Raw genomic sequence first — 19,239 nt, 5'->3', positions numbered from 1 at the left:
GTTTTAAATGCTTAAAAAATCATTAAACATTCCTACAGTTTATTCTTCCAACAATCAGTAGGTTAACAGGTTGAGTGGAGCCAGTTGCTGTTGTTCAGTCAACTCTTTGCGACAGCGAAGCCGGTACTCACCCCTATTTTTGACTGTATCCATGTTTGATAATACACTCACCCCAAGGTTCAGTGTTTCTTCATGCAATTCATGTCTATGTTTATTTTCTCTTCATTGGAAGGACTGATGCTGAGGCTGAAGCTCCAATACTTTGGCTACCTGCTGCGAAGAACTGACTCATTGGAAAAGACCCTGATGCTGGGAAAGACTGAAGGCAGGAGGAGAAGGGGACGACAGAAGATGAGATGGTTGGGTGGTCTCACTGACTCAATGGACATGAGTTTGAGCAAGCTCTGGGAAATGGTAAAGGACAAGGAAGCCTGGCGTGCTATAGTCCATGGGGTTGCGAAGAGTCGGACACGACTTGGCAACTGAACAAAAACTCCACTTGTTTGCTCTTGGGAAAAATATGTTTATAAGTAAAGAGCAGCTCTACCGCAGTAGGGAAGACAGATGTGTATGTGTGTCTGTGTGTGTGTGTGTGTGTGTGTGTGTGTGTGTGCATGTTATTAGATCTGTAATGCAATAATGAGTGTCTAGATTTAAGATTGTTTTTTTAGTCTCTGGCTTGCTAAGCTTGAAAGAGTCTTCAGCATTTCCCAGTAACAATGTAAAAGCGGCTTGTCTAGATAGAGTTGGCACTTAACCACATCAGGCCATTTAGAGGTTATTTAATCTAGGGCAATTGGGCCCACGAACCCAGCAGCCCTCCACACCACTGCCCCAGGTGCCACCTGGTGCTGAAGTGGGAGCTGAGAAAGTTGCATCTCAGGTGCTCACGTGAGAGAAAGCAGATTCTGTCCACAAGGTCAATTGATTCTCCTTTTGAAATATCATGTACAACTGACAATATTTAACTCATTTTATTTTAAAATGTATTTATAAATTTAGCATTCTATTTTTTTTTAGAAAAAGCCCAGTGTTTAGGAATCTATGTTCATATCATTGTAAATGATCATGCTTTTATAATAATGAACTACAAAATAACCCTGGATGCTAGTCATTCATCACACTGGATTAGTAAAAAAATTAAAAAAAAAATCATTTCAGAAAGTCTTTTACTTAACCTTCTAATATCAAAAATATTGTTTGATAACATTTCCTTTCTATTTTAGGAAAGTAATCAGGGTTGATGTAGCCTTACAGCCAGCTCATGGAGAATGGTTGGCCCAGGTACATGGAAGAGATTCCCAAGTGAGACGATGAATATCAGTTTTCCAGGTAAGGGAAATGGAGTGTGGGTGGATGGATGTGGGTGTATGTGTTGTAAAAAGTAAATGGAGGCACATTAAAAAATTTTAAGTGCTTTTTTTGAGCAGTGAGTGAAATCGCTCAGTCATGTCCGACTCTTTGTGACCCCATGGGCTGTAGCCTACCAGGCTCCTCTGTCCATGGGATTTTCCAGGCAATAGTCCTGGAGTGGATTGCCATTTCCATCTCCAGGGGATCTTCCCAACCCAGGGATCGAACCCAGGTCTCCCGCATTGTAGACAGACGCTTTACCGTCTGAGCCACCAGGGAAGTCCTTTTTTGAGCAGACAAGGGTTCTAATCAGACAACGCCAAACCCAAAGTGGATGGGAGTTTTCACCCCACTGAGGCATGAGTTTTCACCCCAGGACTGAGGCTCCACCAAACTAGGGTGGGGTTTTTACAGAGGACACAGAAGTGAAGCAAAGCAATCATTTGACTGGCTAGAGCTTCAGGGGTTATCTTATTTGGGATAGTCTGATTGGTTGTGAGTGATTGGTAGTGACTGGTGGTTCATGGGGTTCTCATGAAATGCTGGGCTGAATGAAACACAAGCTGGAATCAAGATTGCTGGGAGAAATATCAATAATCTCAGATATGCTGATGACACCACCCTTATGGCAGAAAGCGAAGAACTAAAGAGCCTCTTGATGAAAATGAAAGAGGAGAGTGAAAAAGTTGGCTTAAAACTCAATATTCAGAAAACTAAGATCATGGCATCTGGTCTCATCACTTTATGGCAAATAGATGGGGAAACAATGGAAACAGTGAGAGACTTTATTTGGGGGGGGGGGCTTTGAAATCACTGCAGGTGGTGACTTTAGCCATGAAATTAAAAGACACTTGCTCCTTGAAAGAAAAGTTATGACCACCTAGATAGCATATTAAAGAGCAGAGACGTTACTTTGCCAACAAAGGTCCGTCTAGTCAAAGTTATGGTTTTTCCAGTAGTCATGTATGGATGTGAGAGTTGGACTATAAAGAAAACTGAGCACTGAAGAATTGATGCTTTTGAACTGTGGTGTTGAAGATTCTTGAGAGTCCCTTGGACTGCAAGGAGATCCAACCAGTCCATCCTAAAGGAAATCAGTGCTGAATATTCATTGGAAGGACTAATGCTGAAGCTGAAGTTCCACTACTTTGGCACCTGATGTGAAGGTGGGTCCTTTCCAAGGAGGGTCTTTGGAAAAGACCCTGATGCTCGGAAAGATTTAAGGAAAAAGGATAAGGGGACGACAGAGGATGAGATGGTTGGATGGCATCACCGACGTGATGGACATGAGTTTGAACAAGCTTCGGGAGCTTGTGATGGACAGGGTAGCCTGGAGTGCTGCGGTCCATGGGGTCGCAAAGAGTCGGATAGGACTGAGTGACTGAACTGAACTGATCGGTAGTTCTTAAGTGTTACTTCCTCAGTTTCCAAGGCATCGACTCTAGGTTAGGTTTTGGTTTGCTTAGGTAGGGAATGCAGGCATTAGACCCACCTCTCTCCAATGGCCTCCCTTTGAAAAACAGTACAGAGAGGAGGGGTGCCATCTGGGCAGGAAGAAGCAAGCGAGTAGGTTCAGATGTGAGGTTGGGGAGTGGCAACCTCTAGGCTTGCTGCAGCTCACTTTATCTAGAGCCTAAATCAGGGTGTATGAAGGCATCAAGAGACAGCAGGGTTGTTCTAAGAGACCTGGTATTTCACAGGAGAAGGTAGCTTTCTTGCATAGGTAATGGGGCAGGACATTGCCAGATTTCTGTCACAGGTAGAACACTGAGGGGATGGATCTGAGCTGGCAGCAAGGCAGGGGAGCAATCCTGAAGACATGATAGACAAGAGAGTGGGACAAAGGAGGAGAAGGAGGCATGAGAAGAGACAGTGATAAAGGTGGAGAGACGACGGTTATTGGGATGTGGACAGGCGATAGCACAGGAGTGGAGGATTTGTCCTCGTTCTGGCTCATTCACGTTACAGATGGTCCTGGGGGCTGCAGTCCAGGGGGTTACAAAGAGGTTGGACATGACTGAGTGACTGAGCATGCAAGCATGCAGGCACGGAAGGGCTGGAAGGGTTGGCAGGCATGTTTTTGAGTCCAGTGTGGGACCTGCCACCTGTGATTGGGATACTATTTAAAAGGAAAGTGCTTAACTTAGGTATGAAGACCTGTGTCTATCACACGCTGCAACACTCAATGATCCTGCTTGAACAGTTCACTTGGGGTTCTTTTTGAAACCTTCCTCTGAAGAGTAAAACGTCCTGAACTTGTAATAAGGAACTCTGTTCATGAGGATCATACTAGTTAGAATCGGATTTACAGCAGTATATCACTTTTGTCAAAAATGCTAGCAGCGACAAAATCCAACAAGGCTATTCCCAGCCGGTGTCTTCATTTTCCTTCCCTTAATCTGGGTGTTGCTGCTTGGTCATTAGTGTGGCCACTTGCGCAGGTGGCCCACTCCACTCCATCCTCCCTCTGCTTCCGTTGCGTTCTCAGCCCTGGTCAAGCTACAGAAAGGATGAGGTTTTAAATGGACACAAACCCTGAGCGTCTTCCTTGCCTGGAATTGTTTTGCCTCTGGTGTGTGACTGGGAGCTACGGCATCAGATTCTGCTTTCTCTCGAGAAAAACTAACCCCAATGGTACTTTCTCTGCAAATTTTTTATTTTCCTGGACATGTTTATTTTATGGTTATTTTTCAGTTTCTCAGCTCGTATACGCGATGAGCTTTTGCTCTCTGGCGTGAATGGAACTAGTTCAATATTGTAGGAAAATCTTGCCATTTTAGGACCTGAAAACATTCTGAGTTTAAAAAAAAAATCAATGTGATGTCAATAGAAGACATTTATACACGTGTAACCTGTTCAAGACCTGGGTAGAATTTCTACCAAATCAAGTTCTGATTAAAGATCTAGTAGCATTATTTGCCGACTGTACTTTTTTTTTACAGAATAAAATCACTTCATATCTTCATTCTTCCATCTATTCATTCATTCACCAAGTCAATATTTATTAAGCATTTACTATGTGTTTTGCAAATTTAAGGTAATAGAGATATAACAGTGAACAAAAGAAACAAAATCTCCATCCCTTAATTAATTGACCTTCTAGTGAGGGTATTTTCCCCCGGTGGCTCAGAAGATAAAGAATCTTCCTGCAAGGCAGGAGACCTGGGTTCGATCCCTGAGTCAGAAAGATCCCTGGAGAAGGGAATGGCAATCCACTTCAGTAGTCTTGCCTGAAAAATTCCATGCACAGAGGAGCCGGGTGGGCTACAGTCCATGGGGTAGGAGAGTTGGACGTGATTGAGTGACTAACACACACTAGAGAGGGAAGAAAGGCCATGCTAAGTCGCCCCAGTCGTGTCCGACTCTGTGCGACCCCAGAGACGGCAGCTCACCAGGCTACCCCGTCCCTGGGATTCTCCAGGCAAGAACACTGGAGTGGGTTGCCATTTCCTTCTCCAATGCATGAAAGTGAAAAGTGAAAGTGAAGTCGCTCAGTCGTCTCCGACTCTTAGCAACCCCATGAGCAAGCCCAGCACTGTAGCCTACAGATTTTTCCAGGCAAGAGTACTGGAGTGGGGTGCCATTGCCTTCTCCGAGAATGGCCATATTAAGATAAAAAAAAAGATTGGTGTGTCTACTCACTGCCATGACACACACTGAAACATTCTCACACTTGCCTTTACACCTAAGGAAACAGTGTTGTTGTTGTTCAGTCGCCCAGTCCTGTCTGACTCTTTGCGTCCCCATGAACTGCAGCACGCCAAGCCTCCCTGTCCCTCACCATCTCCCAGAGTTTGCCCAAGTTCATGTTCATTGCATGGGTGATGCAGTCCAGCCATCCCAGCATCAGGGACTTCACCAAAGATGCCTCATCCAACGACGCTGACGCAGCTATGAGCCATGCCACACAGGGCCATGCAGGGCCACCCAAGGTGGATGGGTCATAGCAGAGAACTCTGACAAAGCGAGATCCGCTGGAGGAGGGAATGGCAAACCACCCCAGGATACTTGCCATGAAAACCTCATGGACTATATGAAAGGAAACAGTACTTGTTATCAAATGCGTATGTACAAACCAACAATCTTTTTCTGCGTGTGTACCATTCCCATCCGCTCCCATATAAAAAAGCTGATTAAAATTCATCCCTTTACTCGGCCCAGGGTAATATAAACATTTTAGGAAAATGCTTAGACTAATGGACTCATTCTTATCATGTTACAGATAAACTGAAGCTCAGAGATATTTATAACATCTTCAAAGATCACCATACAGTTGGTGTCAGAGAGAAGCAAAAATCCAGCATTTTAACTTATTGCTGCAGCTAAGTCACTTCATTCGTGTCCGACTCTGCGCGACCCCATAGACGGCAGCCCACCAGGCTCCCCCGTCTCTGGGATTCTCCAGGCTATAACACTGGAGTGGGTTGCCATTTCCTCCAATGCATGAAAGTGAAAAGTGAAAGTGAAGTCGCTCAGTCGTGTCTGTCCCTCAGCGACCCCATGGACTGCAGCCTTCCAGGCTCCTCCATCCATGGGATTTTCCAGGCAAGAGTACTGGAGTGGGGTGCCATTGCCTTCTCCATTTAACTTATTACAAGAATATTAACAACCATTACAGCTGTGTGAATACAAGCAGTGAGTTTATTTTCAAATGCAAACATAAAACCACGAAGCAAACATGGTAGAGTGGCTTAACATCTTGAATTAAGTTATCCGAATTGAATGAATTCAGAATCGGGCAAAAATAGCCATGAAAGATGTCACAGCATTGTTTTTCCTAGAGACCACTTCTTGTCCCTCAAAGTACATTATTTAACAGTGTTAGAGTGTAATTGAATTATTCTCTCATTGACTCTTTTAAGGGACACCTAAAAGGATATAAAAGTAAAAGTCAAGGTATCTGAATCATTCAAGCTTGGTACATAAAGCCCCTCTCCTGATACCTCCCTAGGCAACACATCCGGAGAACACAGCTTGCTCTATGAGTCATGACTTTTTAGATCTCATTCTCAGGGCAGGAGCTGAGAAATCGATTCCTCTCACAAGGTTGTAGACGTGCGGGTCCTGGCGCTGATTAGTCATTAACTGGTTCTCACTCCCAGCCTCTCACAGAAGGAATTCCAGTGTCTCAGTGGTTCTTGAAACAGGTCCTAGGAACAAACTTTGGAATGGCAGTGGGCTTTTGTGAAAGGTCTGTCTCAAAATAATCTTCTCATATATCCAGGACCATAAGTCCCAATCAGTCACCTGAAATCAGATTTTAAAGATGAGTTTATTAAATATTGATCCCAGTTTTGTCACTTGAGAAATAATTTATCAAATAAATCAAGGAGGCAAGATTTCTCAAAGACAAGTCGGGAGCATTCCACACCAAAGGAGAAAGAAGATAAATATATTAATGGTCCATTCAGCAACTCTGATGCTCTAGAAAGTGAACTGCAGGGGAGCTCCTTAGTGAGCTGAAAGAGTCAATGAGGCTTCCCAGAGCCGAAACTGGCTTTGGTGGTGTGGTTTCTGTAGCTATAGACTCCAGTTCAATCAAAATGTAAATGTTATCTGGGTACACAAAACGTATTTCATGGTGATAATGAATCTGTTGACATACTGTTCATACTTTATTATATAAATTGTAGTGACGTATTTGCCAGAGAGAAAAATGAATCCATAGGGAAGTACTCTGCACTCAGCTCTACCATACGCTCCGGGTTGGCACACGTCTGTGTCTGTCCTTGGCACAGTTTTCCTGCCTGCCTTTAATCAATCAGAGTGCTGTGACATTGGGCAGAGCACAACGGCGTCCTTACTGACGAAGCTAATCTAACTGGGTTCGGAATAGGAACTAGAAGATGGGTTATTTTTAAAGCAAGGCCCATTGATTCAAAAATCCGGTTCTGCGGCATCATTATTTAACGGATGTGTAATCGCTCAGGTGTGTTATCATCTGTGTGAAACATGATCAGTTTAGCAGGCAGGGGTGCCTGCGGTCTGTCTACTGGAGGTCGAAGGGTCTGCCTGCTTGAACCGCAGCCTGCCGCCCGCAGGCTCTGCACGCAGGCAGGAATGCCAGGACAGCTCAGTGCCTCCTGTGAGTAGGACTGGCCCTCGAATTTGCAGGGCCCAAGGCAAAATAAAAATGGGTGACCCCTCATTCACAAATGATCAAGAAGTTCACGATGAGGACAGCAGGACTTTAAATCAAGTGTGGGGCGGCCCCAGGACAAGCCACACTCCCACAGGCCCACCATCCTGCCTTCGGGGTTCTAAGGATGGAAGGCTGCCCTCTAGCGCTGCACGAGAAAAATGAATCCTCCTTTCCAATGCCTTCCTCCTCCCCACTTCTTCAGGCCCAGTTAGAGCTTCCACAGTCAGTTTCTCTGTGTGTTTTGTCACAAATGCCTTGATACCGAGTGAGTTCATGGGAAACCCTTTGTTCTCTGTGCGTTACCCTTGGCATAGCCTCCCTGCCACCTAAAACTATGGAAATGGACTCGTGGACTCCTTAGGGTCCCTTGAATCACATGAGTCATGAAATCACAGATGTCATGCTCCTGGCTTTGTACTAAAGGGCATTTCTCACTCCACTTCACGCTGCTTGTGGATTTTCATTTCATGGTTTTCCTTTCTTTTCTCCCTCCCTTCAAAATAGAAACTGTTGTGAACTTTTAAAAAGGTATACTTGGTGCAATTGATTCTAAAATGCTGATAAAATAACTATAATCATTATATTGGTTCACATTTTATTTTGTATACATAGGTCCTCATAAAAATAAGCCCCTATGGCTGATTCATGTTGACGCATGGCAGAAACCAACATAACATTGTAAAGCTATTATCGTCCAATTAAAAATAAATTTTAAAAAATAAGCCCGCAAACTGAAACCCAGTGTAACCTTGGGAAGCCTGACATATTTTGATTATTATAGTATATTCCTTTCATCACCTGTCTACTATGGTGAAATTTAAATTGTATAGGGGAGTTGGGGATGAATGTTGATCTTTTCCTCATGTTCTGTTCTTTGTAGCCCTACTTTTCAAAGTACATTGGGAATTCCTAGAAGGGTCCTAGGCCTGGTTTATTTTCCCCTTGAACATTTGACATACTTGCTGCTGCTTAGTTGCTAAGTCATGTCCAGCTCTTTTGCGACCCCATAGGCTGTAGCCCACAAGGCTCTTCTGTCCATGGGATTCTCCAGGCAAGAATACTGGAGTGGGTTGTCATTTCCTTCTCCAGGGGATCCTCCCGACACAGGGATGGAACCAGTGCCTCCTGCACTGGCAGGCGGATTCTTTACCACTGAGCTACCAGGGACTACCTGACATCTGACATAGGACAGGCACAAAAGAAATATCTATTGCAGGAATTAACGAAAGAGTGAGTGATAAAAAAATGTCATAAGGGTCAAAGACAATGCTTCCTCCAAGCAGAGTCTCTTTTAAATTATATTTAACAAATCTCCTAGAACTCTTACAGCAACCCTATTTTACCATGTGGCGAATAGGTAGATAGATAGTGGTTGTTAAAAACACCCCATTGCCCCCTAGAGAGAAGGAGAAAATAATTAAATAGGTACTTTTCCCTCGCACCTTTCTCAGTACTTTTAACCCTAAACCTAAGTTACAGATTATTTACTTATCCTTCCTCCTTGAGTGGGTAAAGGAAGCCGTTTATGAAGGCAAAGGGTGAGGATGCCTCATGAATCAGAGCAGAGAAGTTACTGCAAGTGCAACCCAGACAGACCTGGGGCAGAGCCAGAGGAAGCAGAATCCTCAGGCCAGAAAATGCAACTTCCCACTCACCTGGGCTTCCTTAGGAGGCTCCGGGCTCTAGCTGTTTATACACAATCTGATTCATCAGAGCTGTCTTACAGCTTGCTCTCAGAACCACCAAAATCCTCAACTCCCTCGGTCCAAACCAAAGAGCTGAGCCCAGTGGGTGAGCGGACCCGAGGGAAACGCTAGGATTGGAATTCACCTGGTTAAAGGTCTATAGCCAGGCGCGGGCAGGCAAAGCCGCGTGAGGGGAGCAAACCAGGAGCTGGACAGAGAAGACAGTTCCATCCCCTGCCTGGGCGAGGGCCCTGGGACCTCCTCCCATGCGTTGCCGCCTCCCCTTTCTCCTCATCTGCAGGTCCAGGGCGGGAGGGCAGGCCCAGGACCAAGTGGAATCTGGAGGTCAGGGCCTCAGTCCAGGCTCTGGGGTCTGGGACACGCCCCCTCTGCCTACCCCATCGTGACCAGCGCCTCCCCCCCAGGTGGCCTGGCTGTGTCCTTCTCTACACGCCCTGAGCAGAGAAGGCATCAACTGCAGCTAAAAATACAGCCCTTAGAAAATACAGCCTAAAAATACAGCCCTCCGGGTCCTCCTCCGTCCGTGGCCTGGGTTTCGTGGTCCCTGGGCACGCAGCTGCCCGGCTCACATGCCCCTGCAGGGCAGGGGGACAGGAGTGCCCCAGCGGGCAGCGGGACGCTTCGGGAAGGTTTGCCAAGTGCTGGGCGGTGCCAGGGCTCAGAGGCCCCCTGCACCGGTCCCGTGTCCTGGGACGGACAACGGCACAGGATCACGCCCTGGGCTGTTTGCTCGAGCACGAGAGGGGAGGGTCGAGGTCCACTGTGCGGAGAGGTGGGCTTTGCTTGAACAGGAAGAACCCTCCAGAGAGGGGTGGGCTCCCTCGGAGAGCGCCAGCGAGCGCCCCCCACCGCCCGGGAGAAGGCCAGAAGTCTGGACTCCTGGGCTTGTCGGGATGGGCCCCTTCCTCGGCAGCCGCCCGCCACCCCCTCCTCCCCCCAGCCACGCGGCTCCGGCCGGGTCTCCAGCACCGCTCCCCCCGCCCCCCGCGCCCAGTGCCTCGAGGTGGCGTGGAGGGAGGGGGTCCCAGGGCACGATCCCCCCCGACCCCAATCCCCCACACCAGCGCCCTCTCCCCCGCCGCGCCCTCGCGGCGCAGCAGGGACTCGGCGGAGACCCTGGACCCGTCAGAGGGCTCCCCCTAAACTCCGAGTCGACAAACCTTGCCCCATGGGGTCCCTCCAAAGTGTGACTTAAGCTGAAACTGCAGGGCGAGAACGTGGCGGGGTGCAGCCTCCCTCCTGCATTGCGCACTTGGGGGGCTGTTCTCTGCCCCGGGGGTCCCTTCGCGCTCCAGCGCTTTCCCGCTCCCTGCAAGGAAGCCCCGGGCCCTCTAGATAGTTGAGGACCGTGAAGCCCCCAAGCCCTCTGCGCAGAGTCGAAGAAAACGAGAGTAGGAATCCCCTACCCAGGGTGGAAACCCCCTACCCAGTAGGGGATGAGGAGAGGAGGCAACTCCTCCTTCGCGTGCCGGGAGAGGCAGTCCCGGCGGTCCTCTGAGCCTGAGGTACAGAAGAAGGCGAGGTCTCCTCTCGGCTCCGCCAAAATCGGCAGGAGGGGGGGCGCACCCAGCCCCCCGCAGACCATTCAGAGCTGGGGCCACCAGAGGGTGGGAGTGCCCCTTCTCACGGCTCTTGGAGCTAGTGGGGAGCAGTTAGGAGCCCCCGCATCGTCCCAGCGAGGTGGGAGGTGGAGGGGTACGGACAGGGGGAACCCCCCCCCACCCCAGGCCGGTCGCGGACCGCGTAGGGGACGGTGGGAGCACCTCCCCAGCCCCCAGCCCAGGCCGGGACCGCGGAGGGAGGCGGCCCGCGCCGGGGCCGAGTGTGGGCGTGTCCAAGGGGCGGGCGCCCGGGTATCGGGGCGCGGCCGGTTCCTCCTCCCGGGCACCCGGCCCTCGTCCCCGTGCCGCCCCCAGCGCGCGCAGCCCGGCCGTCGGGGGGCGGCGGCGGCTGCGGCGGCGGGTGGAGGCCCGGGCTTCGCCGCGCGGGGTGGGGGCAGAGGCGGGCCGAGCGCCCCTGTCGCGCCCGCCCCCTCCCGCGCGGTGGCGGCAGCGGCGCCGCCGGGAGCTGCCCCCGAGGCCGCCGCCCAGCCCCGGGGCGCCGAGCTCCGCCCGCGCCGGAGGCCCCTGCGCGCAGCTCGGAGCGCGGGCAGCCCGGCCCGGCCGAGGCGGCGCGGGGGTGGCACGCGGGCGGGCGGCGCAGCCCCGGCCGGGCGCGCTCGGCGGGCGCCCCGCGAGCCGCCCCGATGTGGCAGGAGGCGATGCGGCGGCGCCGCTACCTGCGGGACCGCGCCGAGGCGGCGGCGGGCGGCGGAGACGGGCTGCAGCGGTCCCGGGACTGGCTCTACGAGTCCTACTACCGCATGAGCCAGCAGCACCCGCTCATCGTCTTCCTGCTGCTCATCGTCATGGGCGCCTGCCTAGCCCTGCTCGCCGTCTTCTTCGCGCTCCGCTTGGTGAGTGTCCTCCCCGCGCGCCCCCCGGGCTCCGGGAGGCGAGGGACGGACCCGGCCCGGGCGCCTCCCGCCCCGGGGGCTGGCCCCTCGGCCCGCGCGGCTCCCGGCCCCTCCTCGGCCCTCCCGCGGCCGGCCCGGCTCGAGCGAGCCCTGCGGGCAGGAGAAAAGTTTTCCTTGGGAGGTTCTACCCAAAAATAAAAGTTGCCGGGGTGTGTGCACCAGGTGGATCGCCGCGGCGTGCGTTCTCCATCTCTGCGCGCCCGCCGGCAAACTCGCTGCGCTTTCCGCGCGGCATCCGCTCCAGCGGGTCTCCATCCGAATCAGCACCGCGCCTCTTTTGGCGAGGCCGCTGCCCGGCTCCCGAGCTGGCGTTTTAGTTTGGATCGGACGTCATTTAAGTCTGTAGAAATCCTGCCTCGGGAAAGTGGTGAATGACAAGGGAAAAAAAAAAGAAATACAAGTATTTATTATCCATCTTTGCCTTTAAATCTGGCAGGTTTAGTCCCATAGGCAGAGAGGTGGGGGTGTTGACCTGTTGTGAGCCTGCATCCAGTGTCTAAGTCACAAGCATTGATGGACTGTCACCTTCCTATTTCTAGGGGGGTCGTTTATCGTGCCTGCTATTTGGTACAGGTTACTCAACTGGGTTTCATCGCTGGGACCGCAGTGCAACTCTACAGCTGATGTCAGTTTTGCCAATTTGTATTTTTCGAGCAGGAGCCTTTGGCTCACTCCCTTAAGCAGTGAGAGGAAATCTGTAGATGGCGGTAAACTTCCTGTTACTGATCTTTGTGTTGGTGTGGTTCAAACTTTTGCACCGCCTGTGATGTGTCTGTGCAGCTTGGGTGCCAAGCATTGATTAATCAGTGAGATATTTTTGGTCAGTGGTTGATCTGGGGACGTCTGGGAGGAATGCTGTCTTTTTAGCATAGAATATAAACATAAACCTATATTCCTGTCCTCGGAGCAAAGGCGTGGGTGTGTGCCTTTATTTCACCACGGCGTGCAAAATCTCTGTCCTTGGTTTTTGGCAATTTTTTCCTCATATCCTGAGCCAGATGGTGCTTAGATATTATGCATGGGAAAACTTGTTATCGTCATGGGTTCTTTAAAAAATGAAGTTTGCCTTCTCCCCACAATTGTCAAAGGTGTTGTCTTCTCATGGAATTCAACAAGATAAGGAAAAAAAAATTAGAAAGCAGAAGATCATGGATGCCACCGATCATAACTGGGTCTTATATTATGCAACACAGAGCAGAGAGCACCTTCATTCTGCATTCTGGGTGTGAGTTCAGGGCAGTCTTCACAATCTTCTTACCAGCCTGCACTGCTTCCTGGAATGGCATCTTTTTTTCTTCTTCTCACCACTTTTTAGGGCCAAGGAGGACTTGAGGAGAGACTTCTGCTCCGTCTCCTTGGCAAGCAGACTCTCTGAAGGCATCTCCTGTTCATTACCATTCCTGCAGGGGAGAAAACACGTCCCTCTTCCTCTGCAAATCTGTTCTGCCAGGACATTGCTGCTTGTGATTCTGGCGAATCTGTAATTCAAAGCGTTCTGGCTGGTTCTCTTCTAAATGGAAGAGGAGGAGCAGGTGATGGCCTATTTATAGCGCCATTAATATATTTAAAGACAAGTGTGAAGTTTGTGCCTCCCTGACACACACCACTTTGCTATGATACGGATCTCTAACTTCTTAAACCTTGATCTAGTTTGAACGCATCCCTGCGCCCTGAGAGATTCAGTACAGTCAGCTGGAAGCTCCCGTGTCTAATCTGCCTTTGATCTTTGTGTTTCTCTACTCAGTTCCTTTAGGGTTTCCCAGGTGGCACTAGTAAGGAACCCTGCAGTTGTAGGAGACATAAGAGACGTGTGTTCAGTCCCTGGGTGGGGAAGAGCCCCTGGAGGAGGAAAGGCAACCCACTCCTGTATGCTTGCCTGGGAAATCTCATGGACAGAGGAGCCTGGCGGGTTGCCGTCCACAGGGTTGCAGAGTTGGACACAGCTGAAATGACGTAGCATGCACTTAACGCATCCTGTTGCTTTACATTCTATTTCATGGGGAACAAATGTTGGAATGGCATCTTTTTGAAAAGTTTGCTCAGGCATCTTTATTTTTCTTGGTAAATCAATCATTCCCACAGTCTAGGCATTCAGCAAAATCACTTTAAGCAGAAATCGAGCACTTCTGTTGGTGTGGCTGTAGCCCAGAGGGAGGTCCAGAGATGATGGAATGGATCTTGATCTCTGCTCAGCCTAAGCCATGCTCGGTCATGTCTGCTCTTTGTAAACCCCTCTAGGTGATGAGCTGTGCAGAAATGTTCCAGAGTCAGGAAGGGTAATGGGGTCTGGTGGAAAGGTGACCTTCAAGCAGGAGCTGGGGCTGCTGGGCTGGGTGGGAGTTGGTAAACGCCAGGGAGGAATGGACCCTGTCCTTTGAAACTTGACCTTCAGAAGGACTGGATCGGTTCTGAGGTCTGGACAGCTCGTTTCTATTTTGCTTTTAGTAATAACGTAGATAGCAGTTTTACTTTGCAAAACCATATTCTCTATCCCTGCCGTTCAAGGTCAGGAGCTTTGGAAGGCAGTGCAGCAGTAACAGAGGCCCATGCGCACAGGAGGTGAGGTGAGTTCATTTCTCAGAATGACCAGAGTGTGGCTTCCCAGAGATCTACCTCGGGAGACAGAAATAGCTGCTTGGGGCAGGCCCAGGTTTCCACCTTTACTAGAATTGCTAGGCTCTGATGTAATTCAGGAGCTCGGCAGATCTATTTTTGCTGCCTGTAATCTTGGACAGATTCCTTCTTTCCTATGAATCTGCCTGATTTTGATTTCCATTAGACTTCTACCAGTTCTTGTAGTAGGAAATGTCTGGCAACTTACTTAATGCACAGCCATGGTCTCCTGGAACATTTGGATCACAAAATGATCCTAACATCATCTGAATACATGGTGATTTTTTTGCAATATTGTAATTGCTTTTGCGTGAAGTGACTGGAAATATATCTTTAAAAAAGTAAGCTTCGTCTTGACTTTGTATTCCCCTTTGTTGTTGTAGTTCAGTCGCTTAGTTGTGTCCAACTCTTGGCTTCCCTGTCCTTCACTGTCTCCCAGAGTTTGCTCAAACTCATGTTCATCGAGTCAGTGATGCCATCCAACCATCTCATCCTCTGTCGTCCCCTTCGCCTCCTGCCCTCTAATCTTTCCCAGCACCAGGGTCTTTTCCAATGAGTCGGCTCTTGGCATCAGGTGGCCAAAGGATTGGAGCTTCAGCTCCCTAATTGTGTTCCTGTAATTGACATTATTCACAAACCTCTCTCACTTAATTTCAATCTGTGGTCAACCCATGCTTTTGCATCATTGATCATGAAGTTAAAGTAATCTGCAAAGTATTTTTATTATACTGTAAAAGTAAATTCTGAATTAAAACTTTACCATCTTGCTTAACTGCTTTTTATTTTTTTACATAAAAAGCTGTTAAATAGGTTTAACCCCATATTTGCTAAGAAATATCAAGACATGAAAACAGTAGCACATATGATACCATGACTTGAATTTTAATATCTTATTTAATAATATGAAAAATGCTTTCTTTTTGCTTATGTTGAAGGTTTTTGACGATACTATGGGCATGCTGAACAAAATTAAATTGCCCCCTGGCATCAGAGACCCTGGAACTAATGAGACCAAACTTGTAAGTTCTGAGTCTTATGAGTTAACTTCATTGTCCAGGACTGGTTCTTATTACTAAATGCAAGACAAGCTCATCTCAGAATTAAATCCTCTCTCATTTATTATGTCCCAAAGCAGCCAACTTTTCTCAAAATTTGCCTATTACAGTTAGGAAAGGTTGACATAATTTTTTTAGGCTAGCTCTGGCCAGATTTGCGTTGGCTAAAATTTATGATTAGGGGTGGTCAGTATTTCAACTGGAAAAATTTCATTCCTATAAATTTTAAATAGTCAGATATTGCAAGAAAACTGATTTTTTGGTCTATTTTTTAGTTAACAAAATCAAATAAGCTTTTATTAAATATGTAATACATATGATTTTTCAGATTATGGTCTACCTTCTTGCTTTCACTGTGACTGAGTATGCCAGCTCTTTCCAGCGATGACCACAAGTACTTCAGGACATATCAGTTTTCCCAGCATCAGGTGTTTTTCCTCAGGGCAGATGTATCAGAGTGTTTCTTTTCTCTGTACATGGATAAAGAATCTTAATTTTTCCAAAACAAATAAATGAAACCAGTCTTGTAGAGGGAAATAGTTTTATGATTGCAGGGACTATTTCAGTGCCCCCAGTGGGTGGAAGAATCAAGAATCTTTTGACAAGAAAGTCAGTCTTTCACCCCTTTCTTGGGGAGTGGAAGGCTGGAGAAGGCAGATGAACATGTCTGACATCTCCTCTGGGGAGTAGGAAATTCTCTGCGTACTTTCTCCAGTCTCATCATTCTGGGGCTGGGGGCGGGGCATCGGGAGGGAATAGTGCATGCTCTCAGGAATTGGAGTGGAGGAATCTCAAGGTACATCTTTCTGTGAATGTCTCTATCCATGCAGGAGACTTACTTGGCAGGTATTTGTAATCACAACCAGTAATTCAATGTCATTTTAATTATAACTTCGCTGTGGTATAAACAAAAGACAATGAAAAGCTGTCATTTTCTGCAGAAACGTTGGCTGCAGTTTACAGGCCCAGCAGGAAAAGACTTGCAAGCATCCTTTGGAGAGTCAAGTGTGTGCTGTGCGGCTTGTGTGCTCAGTCCATCCTTCAGGTCTGACTCTTTGTGACCCCTTGGACTGCAGCCGGCCAGGCTCCTCTGTCCCTGGGGTTCTCCAAGCAAGAATACTGGAGTGGGCTGCCATTTCCTGCTCCAGGGTACTCTGCTTCTGCCTGTAACTCAGTGTTGGCATCAGCACCATCCGCTGGACAATCGGCTTATTCTTCCTTCAGTGATGCGGATGGAGTGTCCGCTGGGACCAGCACTGGGGTGGGCATCCCCCCGGGGGGTATTCCGTCCTGGAGCGGCTCGTCTCTGGCCCGCTGCCGTTGGCCTCTCTGCTCTGGGTGGTCGGTCAGCCTGGACTCCACCTGCAGCTGGTCCTCTCTAGCTTTGCTCTGTTTCCTCCAGTGCATCCAGTGCGTCCCCTCGCCTGGAAGCCTCCTCCTCCCTATGCCGCTTGTCCAAGTTCAAGCTCTCCTCACGCTTCAGCAGTCCGGCCTGTGCTGTGCATTCCTATCTGTACTGGATGCCTGCAAAGCTCATCCATTCTTGTTGTTGTGGTTCAGTTGCTCAGTCATGTCCGACTCTTTGTGACCTCATGGACTGCAGAATGCCAGGCTCCACTGTCCTTCACTATCTCTTGGAGTTTGCTTAAATCTATGTTCGCTGATTCAGTGACGCCATCCAACCATCTCATCCTCTGTCACCCCCTTCTCCTCCTGCCTTCAGTCTTTCCTAGCATCAGGGTCTTTTCCAGTGAGTCAGCTCTTCGCATCAGGTGGCCAAAGGATTGGAACTTCAGCGTCAGCATTAGTCCTTCCAATGAATATTCAGGGTTGATTTCCTTTAAGATTGACTGGATTCATCTCCTTGAGCTTGCTGATTACATGAAATAATTTTTCCTCTCTATGACTATTGTCTGACCTGCAGAATACTTTGTTGAGTTCATCTTGTCTCCTCAACTACTTGTTAGTTCTTCCAGGGAAGAAACTTAGCACCCCCAATATTTAATGCAGCACTAACCAGATGGAAGGTGTGTAATTAACATGTACATTTTAGGCGATAGATATGTTTTCTTTAGCAGCTGTCATTCCCATCGTGTGGCCTCTTGTTAAGAACATAAAACTGTCACTAGACCTGGATCTGGTCTCAGTGTTGCCACTTAGTGTTCCTGAAAAATTGATTTGTCTGCTGTGGACCGAAATGAATAACGCGACCAGGCTCATGGAGTTCGTTTGGGAACTGAGTAAAATGGACCCTGTGGACATTTAGCACAGAGCCGGGCACCCGTCTTACCTACAACAAATGTGGTCATTTTTGTTATTATATTTGCAGCACCCAGGTTTCTCCTGGGTAGATGTATTTCAGGCTGACAACTAAATGAATACTAGAATTTTAAAATCTAGGTATAAAAAATGGGATGTTTTTCTATTTACATGATAAGTATGAATATAGCTTTGAGTTATTTTATAAAAAATAATCAAGAATCATAGATAGTTTAATTAAAGTAATATTTTGACACATTACCAGTCTCTAGCACTAAAATTCTGCCAAATTGACATTGACGTGAATTGACATTCATATTTTTAAATTTTGTTAGCTTTGGATAATGTTATATAAATGAACAAGAGTGATAAGATAATATTTACCAGGGCTTCTGTGGTAGCTCAGCTGGTAAAGAATCTGCCTGCAATGCAGTAGACCCTGGTTTGATTCCTGGGTCAGGAAGATCCACTGGAAAAGGGATAGGCTACACACTCTAGTATTCTTGGGCTTCCCCTGTGGCTCAGCTGATAAAGAATCCACCTGCAATGTGGGAGACCTGGGTTTGATTGCTAGGTTGGGAAGATCCCCTGGAGAAAGGAAAGGCCACCCACTCCAGTATTCTGGCCTAGAGAATTCCATGGACTATATAGTCCATGGGGTTGCAAAGAGTCAGACATGACTCAGCAACTTTCACTTGTGCTCCCTGGCATCAAACTGTCGATGGGAAATTGACACACATCTGGCAGTTTTGGTTTGCAGCCCCCAGTGCATTTGGAAGGAGAGAAAAGGGTTGTTGAATCAGCACATGTGTTTGATCCATTTGGCCCAGTTAAGACTTTGATAATGTTGCTTCAGTGCCCTCTTTGTATAAGGATCCAGTAAAAACCACAAGGATGGGAGCCCAGAGAGATTTGCAGTTTGGAGGTTCACATTACAAATTATCATGTCACTTGGGCTTACACTTCCATCCCCAGGTGCCAGCTTCAGGAGAGAGAGAGTGATGGGCAGAGTAGAGAACCCCAGCCTAAAAATCCCCACAAGCAGCTTTGCCGGCCAGCTTTCTGATTCTTCCCAGGACTGTGGAACAACAGTGCCAAGACAGAGGGGATGAGACTACAGACCTGGGTTGTTATTGCCCTATCGCCGTTAAAGATGCAGAAGTCCAGCTGTATCTCAAGAGTTGAACCAAATCCTTTTAAAAACCATCTCATCCTCTGTCGTCCCCTTCTCCTCCTGCCCCCAATCCCTCCCAGCATCAGAGTCTTTTCCAATGAGTCAGCTCTTCACATGAGGTGGCCAAAGTACTGGAGTTTCAGCTTTAGCATCATTCCTTCCAAAGAACACCCAGGACTGATCTCCTTTAGAATGGACTGGTGGGATCTCCTTGCAGTCCAAGGGACTCTCAGGAGTCTTCTCCAACACCACAGTTCAAAAGCATCAATTCTTCAGCGCTCAGCTTTCTTCACAGTCCAACTCTCACATCCATACATGACCACTGGAAAAACCATAGCATTGATCAGATGGACCTTTGTTGGCAAAGTAATGTCTCTGCTTTTCAATATGTTCTCTAGGTTGGTCATAACAGGCTGCAATCA

General features: G+C 48.2%; 1 protein-coding gene and 1 long non-coding RNA gene across 2 annotated transcripts in view; both read left to right on the top strand.

Moving 5' to 3' along the window:
* The first annotated feature begins 354 nt into the window (after positions 1-354).
* Positions 355-4,318, top strand: LOC123330583. Its single transcript, XR_006546602.1, has 3 exons — positions 355-414; positions 1,227-1,332; positions 3,842-4,318. It is a non-coding gene; the product is annotated as an uncharacterized LOC123330583 (long non-coding RNA).
* Positions 4,319-11,402: 7,084 nt separating this feature from the next.
* ADCY2 (adenylate cyclase 2) overlaps positions 11,403-19,239 on the top strand; it is a 456,951-nt gene continuing 449,114 nt past the window's right edge. Inside the window, exon 1 of the mRNA XM_025270720.3 lies at positions 11,403-11,656. Coding sequence (XP_025126505.3) covers positions 11,447-11,656 — 210 coding nt within the window. The 5' untranslated portion in view covers positions 11,403-11,446. The remainder of the gene's footprint in view (positions 11,657-19,239) is intronic.

The sequence above is a fragment of the Bubalus bubalis genome, chromosome 19 (assembly GCF_019923935.1).
Source record: "Bubalus bubalis isolate 160015118507 breed Murrah chromosome 19, NDDB_SH_1, whole genome shotgun sequence".
Classification (NCBI taxonomy): Eukaryota; Metazoa; Chordata; class Mammalia; order Artiodactyla; family Bovidae; genus Bubalus; species Bubalus bubalis.
The sequence above is the reverse complement of the archived record's forward strand: the minus strand, read 5'-3'. Positions and strand labels throughout refer to the sequence as shown.